General features: G+C 48.1%; 1 protein-coding gene across 2 annotated transcripts; it reads left to right on the top strand.

Moving 5' to 3' along the window:
* The first annotated feature begins 1,008 nt into the window (after positions 1–1,008).
* TGIF1 (TGFB induced factor homeobox 1) lies at positions 1,009–9,329 on the top strand. 2 transcript variants are annotated; one of them, XM_042910478.1, is made up of 4 exons: positions 1,009–1,382; positions 1,494–1,817; positions 7,228–7,454; positions 8,254–9,329. In XM_042910478.1, exons 2-4 carry the CDS (start codon positions 1,802–1,804, stop codon positions 8,827–8,829), a joined length of 819 nt encoding a protein of 272 aa, XP_042766412.1. In that variant the 5' UTR covers positions 1,009–1,382; positions 1,494–1,801; the 3' UTR covers positions 8,830–9,329. The 2 variants fall into 2 exon arrangements, with proteins under 2 accessions (XP_042766412.1, XP_042766411.1); XM_042910477.1 differs by lacking the exons at positions 1,009–1,382; positions 1,494–1,817 and adding an exon at positions 2,942–3,083.
* Positions 9,330–9,729: the final 400 nt, after the last annotated feature.

The raw sequence follows: 9,729 nt of genomic DNA, 5'->3' as shown, positions 1-9,729 counted from the left end.
TCGAGGCGGGGGTGTCTTTTTTTTGGGAGGGCGAGTGGGTGGGAGGCTGGCTTTAATTTTCAGTGTGATCCTGAAACAGAGGCTCCAAAGTCTAGTTAGTCATCGTTTGGCCGCCTCAGCCCTTCTCGGGTTTAACCTTATTTCCACGGAGCTTTTCCTGCCGGCTTCTCCATCGAGGTTACAAAACAAAAACAGCACAGAGCCGAAACTGGAGGCAGACTCAGGCGCTGACGTCTCTACTAGGTTTATTTACGGTTTGGGTGTTTTTTTTGTTTTTTTTTTTTAAGTGATGGGGAAAGTCTTAGAGAGGCATGCGACAGTTCGTTTACTTCAAAACAACGGGACACACACGCGAAAACTAGACCCAGTGGAGAGGGCGGGGAGGGGGCAGGCGTTTCTTGAAATCAGCCAAACAGCATCTGGTCTTTTAAAAGGGTAATCTCATCAAGGAACTCCTGTTGGAGTCCTAACTCTCAACCAAAATAAACTAACAGGAACATGTGTTTGCTCAATGGCTAGTTTCTGTTTGAAATTACCCGAGGGGAGAAAGGGTCCCCTAACAGGGTTTAAGTCCTAAAAGTAGACTGTTTATCGAAACATATGAGCAGCCCCAGTGTGGTCGCCCCCTTCCCTTAAAGGCGGCACTGCCGGGGTCGGAGGGTGGGGGTTTCAGGCCGATTTGCAGCCAGGCGGGCGCGCGCCCGGGCAGTCCCCAGGCTGAGACTTTTAAAGAGCATGTGAGCATGACAAGTGTCTGTCCGCAACGTGTTAGATTTTGAAACTGCCGTGCAATCCATTCCGGAACTCGCAGCTTTAGCCCGGGGTAACAGACATTCGCCTGGGGTGTCTGTGTCTCACTCTCCTCCCCCACCCCGCCGTCGCTGTTGGAGGAAGAGCCCCGGGAGGAGCAGGGTGCGACGCGCCGCGCCCGCGTGTCAATGGCAGCCGCGCATTCTGGAAGAAGTTGGTTCTTGTCCTGAATACTTTTCCTACGGTGCCCCGCCCCTTGAATCAGAAGCAGCTGTCTTCTCCTTGCGGCTAGAGAGGGACGGTGGAGTTTGGGGCAGCTGTCAAAAACGAGAGGGAAGCCTTTTCTTCCCTGGGGTGGAGGAGGGGGCAGCATTTTTCCATCTGTTGCAATTTCCTAACCAAACGCACCCTCGCCAGCCCAAGGAAGAAAGGCCCAAAGGAGAAACCCAGGCATTAGGCTGGTGCAGCCGCCGCCGCCGAGCGAGGGATGCGGGCGGCGTGCGCGCTGCAGGGAGGAAGGATCGGGTTTCTGGGCTCAGCAGCCCCCACGAGCGACGGGTGACAGCGGCTAGCCAGGCGCGGAGTGAGGCAGCGCGGCCGGGGCTCTCGGTGCCGGCCTCCCTGCCTGGAAGGTGCGGGGGAGGGGCGGAGGAGCAGCGGGGCGGGCGGGGGACGGGGCGGGCGGCTGGGGGCGGAGGCAGGACCTCCTGTACCTTCCCTCTTCGCCTCTCTCACTCTGACAGCGCCGAGGTACGCCGAGCAGGAGCGGGGAACAAAGGAGACGAGTGGGGAGGGGAGCGAGTTGGGCGAAGGAGAGCCCCCGGACGACTGCCAGAAGATCCCGACAGGAGGAAGCCCAAGTGTCACTTGAATTCCACCCAAGGAGCGAGCGCCTGGGATCCGAGCGCCTTGATTAGCAATAACGGCTGAGCGCGTCCTATAAGTTAGGGGAGAGTCTGCGGGGAAGGAGGACAATCGCTTGCCCCCTCCACCCCCGCTCTTGGCCCCTCGAGACCCCAGCATCGCCTAGCGCTGGAAGGGAAGCTCCAGAATGAAAAGCAAGAAAGGTAAGACTCCACGGGCTGTGCGCGCCACGGGTGCGGGTCCGGGGAAACGTGCTCGCGGGGCCCCGCCAGGCTTGGGGCGAGAGTGACTTGGTGGACTTTTCAGCCCGGGGCTCTCAGGCAGAAACCGCGGCCGTTCTCTTTGTTGAGGCTGCGTCTGAAATGGCAGTTGCTGTTTTCCTTCTAGACACAACACGAGGGGCTGTTGTGGGGAGACGGGCCTCTCCACGCTGCTGGCACGTTGTCAAGAAACACGCTCAGCGCCTTGTTTGTGCGCCTCCAAGTTTCATTGTCTCAGCCGCCACCCCACGCTCCGCGGAGCAGCCGCGTGGCTTCTCTCTGGCTCTTGCGAGCGGGGGTGTGGGCCCAGGTCGGGGGGACCCCCGCCCCGATTCTCCCGGGCTGGACCCGGGGCGGTCGGGACCACCGAGCGGCGTCGCCTTTGTCTGAAAGTTGGGCTCCCGGGCCCCCACTCCCTCCCAGCTGGGCCCCGGCACGATCTTCGCTGGGGATGGGGTGTTTTCACAATCGAAAGAATGCGCCTCTGGCCCCCAAACCGCCCTCGGGTATCGGTAGCTTTGGAAAGCTAGACTTGTAAAAACTCCCAGCCTCTAAAAGTTTTCCCACGATGAATTTGGGGCGAGATGAAGAGTTAGGACTGCGGGCAAACAGCTTAAAGCGGCGTGTGGTCAGAACGAGTCCAAGTGTGACAAGCAGGCTTGGTTGTAAGTGCACAGAGTGAGTCTGTCATTGTTTCCACGAAGCGTCCTGGAAGCGTTACAACTAAAACTTGCCGTCAGTCTGGTTTAAAAACAAAATACACAGAAAGAAAGAAAAAAAACAACCCACCGCCCCGAAAGGTCAAAGAATGTTAACTCCCCTTTGAAGTTAACTTTTGGGTCCCTGGCTGGGAGGTACCCCGAACGTTCCGTGGTGAGCCAGAGTTGGCTTTTCTGTTGTGATTTATGTGGAGTGGTTCAAAACAGAAGTTAATCGCTCAGGGAAGCCAGCGCGGGGGTGGGTTGGGGGGGGGGGCGCTGCTGCGCATGCCCAGGAGCGTCCCCGAGTTTTTGTAACTCCACATTCTTTCAGACTAGTCCAGCGGATATAGTGAAAACCCAGTATTGTTGATGGGGCGGCCTTCAACCCGGGAGGGTGCCCTCGGCCACGTTTTCATCTTGGTGTTGTGTACCTTTCATGCTGGGCGGGTGGCTTCCCAACGCGCGGAGCTTCCCAACCCGTGCCTTCCCAGCGAGAGTAAAAGCGAAGGTCAAAACCCAGGGCAGTCAGTATTTGGGGGTAGGACACCCAGCGTCCCCTCTCCGGGGGACAGTGAGAACGTGGGGGCTTAGAGGCTCGGATGTTAAACCGGGCTCGGTGAGAAACGCGTGCGGGGAGCGCCCAAAGTGGTGTCTGGTAGGCTGTGTCACCTCAACAAGGACTGACGGGTCTAGATCCCTATTGGAAGGCGTTCTCCCTCTCCCAGTGGAACTGACGGGAGTCACTTAGGGGTTTGGGGGTTTTGTTTTGGAAAAGTCGTTCTTGTGAGCCGAAAGCAAAGCTGGGCTTCCGCCGGGGGCGGGCTCCCCCCATTGTTCGGGCTCGGGTGGGGAAGGTATTCAGCAGCCTGGCGGGTCCTCCCCGGGGCGCCCCCTCGGGTACTCTGCCCCGGCGCTCCTCGTCCCCCCACCCCCGGAGCCCCCTTCGGATGCCTCCGGGTCTTCCCCCCTCCCCCCGCCCCCCAGCAGAGAAACGAGGCTGGGACTCTCCGGCCGCGGGCTGGGAGTATTAGGGGTCAGCGGTCCCGGGGGCGCACGGTCCTGCTCCTGAGCGCCGGCTCACGGAAACAATGAAAGGTGACGTGTTGGAGGGGAAACTTTGCGACTGGTTCCGAGCTCGTGCGGGGGAGCCGAGACTGCTGAGATTGCCCGGTTTCTTTCCCTTTTTAGGTTTTCCCGGCAAACCCTAGGGGGGGCGGGCAGACCCCTCAGAATGTTGGGGTTCACGGCCGCGCTTCTAAGTTTCTTCTTGTAATCTGAAACTCCCGAAGCCCTCAGGTTGTACAGTTGGAGGGGCCGATTTCAGCTGGGGCTGCGGAACTCGCAAGAACAAAAGCTCCCTGGCTATCCTCCCTCCCGGGCTCCTCCCTCTCCTCTAGTCCTCCTCCGTCCTGCCTCCCCGCCCCCTTCCTAAAACGACCTCGGAGGGGGCCCGCGTTCCCGGTCTGCTCAGCCAGGACCCGGGAAGAAATCTGCCCCGCCTGGCTCGTGGAGTTGGACTGCAGTCTCTTAGAAAAGTCTGTGAAAATCTTTTCAAGTTTTCTTGAAAACAAAAGCACCTTAAACTCCATCGCAGAGCCGGGGATTTCGTCCTGGTTGGTGATAATAGTATCTCGGAAAGCTGAGGGTGCCAAAAAGATCTTCTCACCCAGCAAATAGCTTTAGAACAAGCAAAGGCGATTCCGTGAGGAAAATCCCCGACGTCTTTTTGTACCTAGTTCCTGACAATTTGGAATTCTTGCTTTAGAATTGCTTACTGCTGGCTGGGTCCAGCCCAGCGCACCTTGGAGTCTGTGCCTGGGGTGTTAACCACGATTTCTGCGGCATCTCCTGAGATACTCTGATCAGGAAAGTTGTTAGGTTAGGTTTCCTTTTTCCTAATTGTACGCTTGAACTTTTCCTTCGATTATTCCTATTTGTAGATTCTTCTCTAGCCTCTTCTAGATATTTTTAAAAGTCCAAATTCACAACCACTGTGTCTCTGGCCTTCCCTCGCCACCCCCCACCCCCAGTTCCTAATAAGAAAAGATTGATTTTTAGAGCTGTGGGATCCATAGGCCATCTTGTGGCTTTCTAAACATTTCCTTGTATGTGGATGGAGTAAAAGAGGCTTGTGATCTCCCTCCCCCACCACCACATTTTTTAAAGTGTAAGCAGAGCAGGACCTTTGGAAACAGGCGGTAACCGGGAAACTTTTCAAAAGCTCTGTTACAATAGGAAATGAGTAACGTGGAAAAGTCTTTTTGTTTTTCCAAGCTGAGCCACAATCCGGAGGGAGAGTTTTAATGAAAACAGTCCTGACAGCAGCAAACGTGGTTTGTTGCCGTGAAATATCAGCTGGTGTGGCCAAGGAGCTGAAGTCTTAACTTCCTGTTACTTCAGCTTTTGTGCACATATTGGAAATATTTGTTAAGAGGTCCAGAGGCCTGGCATTCATTTATTTAAATGAACTGAGAACAGAGTAAAGTCACAGTGCAGTTTAGCGTTGCTTAACTGAAACCTGCTTTTGTGTGTCACTAACCTATTCTGAAAGATCAGGCTTCTTGTCAAACTAAACAAGCAGATCAAAGGGCAGGCTTCAGAGTTTTTTTTGTTTGTTTGTTTGTCTCAAACTCTTTGTTATTACCAACTTACAGTTGGGAATTCACCACTGTTCAATGAGCAAATTTTCACACTTTTTCTAGTTTAAAAGCGGGGGAGGGGGATTATAGCCTCCAGAAGAATGTCTGGCTTTTCAGACGTTGAAGAGTTTAAACAAATTGCTTTATTTAAATTTGCCTTAGTCATTCAATTACTTGACACATTTTTAAAAAGTTAGATTGCTTTATTTATCAAAGTAAATGTAAAACAGGAACTCATTTATAATTTCTTAAGGTGTTTTTTTTTTTATTAATAGCTCTTTACCCAAATTTCAATAAAGGGTTTAAAAGTCTCTCATCTTCACAGTGAAAGCAGTTTCAGTTTTAAATGTGCCTCTTTTTTTTGTAAACTTTTTTTTTTTTAAAGCAGTTTCTTCTTCTGGGAAGGGGAACATCAAATACCCTGCGGTTAAAATTTAGGATTCTTGTGTGTTTTATTGATAGCCATTTGTTAAGCCTTGAGCTAAAGTGAATTTGCAAGATCATCCTACTCTTTTGTTAGAACTTGCTTTACTTTGTCTTTGGAAGGTTCCTGCGTTTTCTGTGGATACTCCCTCCAGTACCGTCTGCCCCCTGCAGTCCAAAACTAAAAATGTGTCACCAAGTCAGACTCAATTAATTGTGCGCCAGCTCATAAACAAATCTTTGAATGAGTAGCTTTTTGAGTGTTCAAATGCTTTAAAAGGATGGGTTAAAAAAAATTTTTTTTAATGCATCAAATGGGTTATCACTATGGGGAACATTGTTTTTATTTTTTATCAGGGCAAACCACTCTGAGTTGCCTCTACAAAGTCAAGAATGCGTACCTTTCCATTTCGTGTTATTTTAATTTTCTTTATATAGAAATACTGGTATTTCTAAGCATGGTATGCTTTTACATTTTAAAAATTCTATTCTAGATTGTTTTCAAAACAGAGTTCTCAGTCATTCAGAATTGCCAGTTGTGGTTTTGAAGTTCAAAATTATGTTTAAATGTTAAGGGCCAGATCTGAATTTTTGTTGACCCCAGTCTATCATATGTGATGCAAATATTCTCTATGGCTTGTGAATTCTTAAAATTTCTGGTAGGATTAAAGTACTTACAAAGGGAGTTTCCTCTGGGGATTACGTATTCCATTTTCTTTGTCATGTAATAATTTAAGACTGAACTCTACTTATTGGTATCTAGTATTCTAGATTCCGATTAAACTGCCAGTTGAAATTTATAGGAATTTAAAAATGTAATCAGTCTGAGGTATCTTTTGACCTCTTACTCAAGTACTAGAAGTAGAAAAATATTTTTGTGTAACGAAACTGAAAACTTCAGTGATTGGTTGTATTTAGTAAAAGGTTGACCAATGCTGTCTGTGAAAAGTAGTTGCCTAAGTTTTGAAGAAATGTAGGTAGCAATGAAAAAGAAATGACCATGGAGTTTGCAGAAAATGTTAAATGTATTTTGCCTTTAGAATACCAACTGTGATTTTTTTTTTTTCCCCTCATAGCCATGGAAAAAATGCATGACTCTGCCTTTTTATTTAAAATCTTCAATGAACGAAGGAGGAAGAATAGCATTTAAAATGTACATTAGGACACTTGGATTGTTTTTCCTAAGTTAGCAATGACCTCAGAGAAGGTGGCTAGACACATTCCATCTGCTCTAACACCTTTCCTGTTTCGTGTGTGACAGACTATTCACTTTGAGCGCAGCTCTGTCTCTGCTGCACTAGACTTTTCTGAGCATCATTCCAAAGGAATGTAAAAAGTTAAATTCTACAGGAAAGTGCGTATGAAAGGGCATCTAACAATTGGTGGAGAATCTGTAATGTGCCACTAGTCAAATTACGCTTGAGGCTTTGCCATGTGCTCAGAAATTTCCAGACGGAAGACACTGGTCCTGTACTTGGCTCTTGGCAGCTGAGAAAACATGGTTACACACTCAATGGTCAAGAGATAAGCTTTTGCCATAGGTGCTCCCCTGAGAAAAGCGGTTGATGGCTGACCTTTGTCCTTTACCAGGTGTTGTGGTAGCGTCCGGCAGTGAGACGGAGGATGATGACAACATGGATATCCCCCTGGACCTTTCTTCTTCTGCTGGTGCAGGCAAGAGAAGGCGCAGAGGCAACCTGCCCAAAGAGTCTGTTCAGATTCTCCGTGATTGGCTGTATGAGCACCGATACAACGCCTATCCCTCGGAGCAAGAAAAAGCATTACTGTCCCAACAAACACACCTGTCTACACTACAGGTAAGGAAAAAGGAACAGGAAGTGTATGCACATGGGTTGTCTCTTTTCCTTTCCAAAGTCATTTTATAGCATTCCTGTATATCAAATCATGAAATGCCTCCCCACTGAAAAAAAAAAAAAAGGAAGGAGTATCTTTTTCTTATAAACTTTATAGTGCTGAAAGCTAATAACTGGCTATTTAGAGAAACAGAAACCACTTGACAGTCATCTGTCAAACAACATTTCCTTTAATGCCTAAAAGAGCCTTCTTTTATGCAGCAAACATAAAGAGGAGGTTAAATCTGTCTCTATTGCCCAGGAAACTGGTTTGATATTTAAACAAGGACAGACTTCAGTGAGGTAATTCATGTTATGCCTGTTGACACAGTCATTTGAACTGGGAAAAATCAGTAACCGGGAGGAGTGGCTCTTTTCATACAGGAAAAGTTTTCCTGTAGTTGATTAACTTAAATGCGGGGGCAGTAGGTAATAGGTTAGTTCTGGGGGAGCGTTAAAGGGTAAACTTCTCTCCCTAAAATCATTTTCAGACATTTGAGAATTTTTATCCTTTTCTTCCTCCTGAAAAGGCTTAAGGATGATGAGATGAAAAAGGGAATTTGTATTAGAAAAGGAAGAGGTTTATGGCAGGAAGCAGCTCTCTTTTCTTGGCTGAGCTCAAATACCTTGAAGTAACTTTGGAAGTTCCGATTTAAGCCTTTTCACGCCTTCTTTAATGCAGAGAGAGAGATCAATTAGGCATCCCGCAGAAGGTTCTCAGAACATGTTTGCTGAGTGTTAAAGCGTACCTGTATGGTTTCAGGTCTGTAACTGGTTCATCAACGCCCGCCGCAGGCTCCTCCCAGACATGCTGAGGAAAGATGGCAAAGATCCAAATCAGTTCACAATTTCCCGCCGTGGGGCCAAGATTTCTGAAGCGAGCTCTGTGGAGTCAGCAATGGGCATCAAAAACTTCATACCAGCTCTAGAGGAGAGCCCGTTTCATTCCTGTTCAGCTGGACCAAACCCAGCCCTGGGGAGACCACTGTCCCCCAAGTCATCATCCCCAGGATCAATATTGGCTCGCCCATCAGTGATTTGTCATACCACTGTGACTGCATTGAAGGACGTGCCTTTCTCTCTCTGCCAGCCAGTTGGTGTGGGACAAAACACAGATATACAGCAGATAGCAGCCAGCAGCTTTACAGACACCTCCCTCATGTACCCAGAGGACACGTGTAAATCTGGACCAAGTACAAATACACAGAGTGGTCTTTTCAACACTCCTCCCCCTACTCCACCGGACCTCAACCAGGATTTTAGTGGATTTCAGCTTCTAGTGGATGTTGCACTCAAACGGGCTGCAGAGATGGAGCTTCAGGCTAAACTTACAGCTTAACCCTTTTTCAAGCAAAACAATTTTCACAAATGTTATGATTGTCGGGGTGATGGCAAGAGATGAACTGCATTATTTTATATATTTTTTTATTAATATTTGCACATGGGATTGCTAAAGTGAAGCTTCCTGTTACTGAGATGTCTTCAGTGGAATACAGTCATTCCAAGAACTATAAACTCAAAGCTACTGTAGAAACAAAGGGTTTTCTTTTTTAAATGTTTCTTGGTAGATTATTCATAATGTGAGATGGTTCCCAAGATCATGTGATTTTTCCCTCTCTCTCTCTCTCTCTCTCTCTCCCCCCCCTTCCCTTTTTTTGTTGGTTTTTTTTCCCCCAGACTGTGCAATACTTAGAGAACCTATAGCATCTTCTCATTCCCACGAGGAACAGGATGCCCACATACTGTCTAATTAATAAATCTTCAGTTTTTTTCAAACAAGTATGAATCTAGTTGATTGACACCTTTTTTTCATGACATAATAAAATATTTTCTTTAAAATTTACTGTAATGCAGAGTATTTTATTGAGGAGGCACTTAAAAAGGAATAGGAATGTAGCACCCAATGAGCAGGAAGTTGGGGGTAGGGTGGAGTGTGACTTAGGGGGTGTCACCAGCTCTTTGAAGAACCGTGGACAACAAGCTAGTATGTATAAACAGGATGTGTGATATTTACTCTTGATAGGAGCTATAAGCAGGCCCTTAAATCTTTACTTAAAACTGAATGACACATTGAAATGAATCATTCCGTCGGTGCTTAGCTAACCACTAAGTCCCTTGGTGATCTGTCCTGCATATTTTAGGACGTGGCCAGTGTTGAAACAAGGTCTCGAAGCACCTGATTATGGCTTAAGTTTTCAGAAGCAAACAACCCAAGCAGTCCCTCAGCATTCCCCTCTTT

The sequence above is a fragment of the Panthera leo genome, chromosome D3 (genome assembly GCF_018350215.1).
Source record: "Panthera leo isolate Ple1 chromosome D3, P.leo_Ple1_pat1.1, whole genome shotgun sequence".
Lineage (NCBI taxonomy): Eukaryota > Metazoa > Chordata > Mammalia > Carnivora > Felidae > Panthera > Panthera leo.
This window is presented reverse-complemented; position numbering and strand designations above follow the sequence as displayed.

Bases quoted from the DNA above. Each gene is read 5' to 3' on its own strand.
- TGIF1 (XM_042910477.1), top strand. From the start codon at position 2,945: ATGGGGCGGCCTTCAACCCGGGAGGGTGCCCTCGGCCACGTTTTCATC. The intron at 3,084-7,227 runs GTCAAAACCCAG...GTCCTTTACCAG, and splicing joins CAGCGAGAGTAAAAGCGAAG to GTGTTGTGGTAGCGTCCGGC. The intron at 7,455-8,253 runs GTAAGGAAAAAG...GTATGGTTTCAG, and splicing joins CACACCTGTCTACACTACAG to GTCTGTAACTGGTTCATCAA.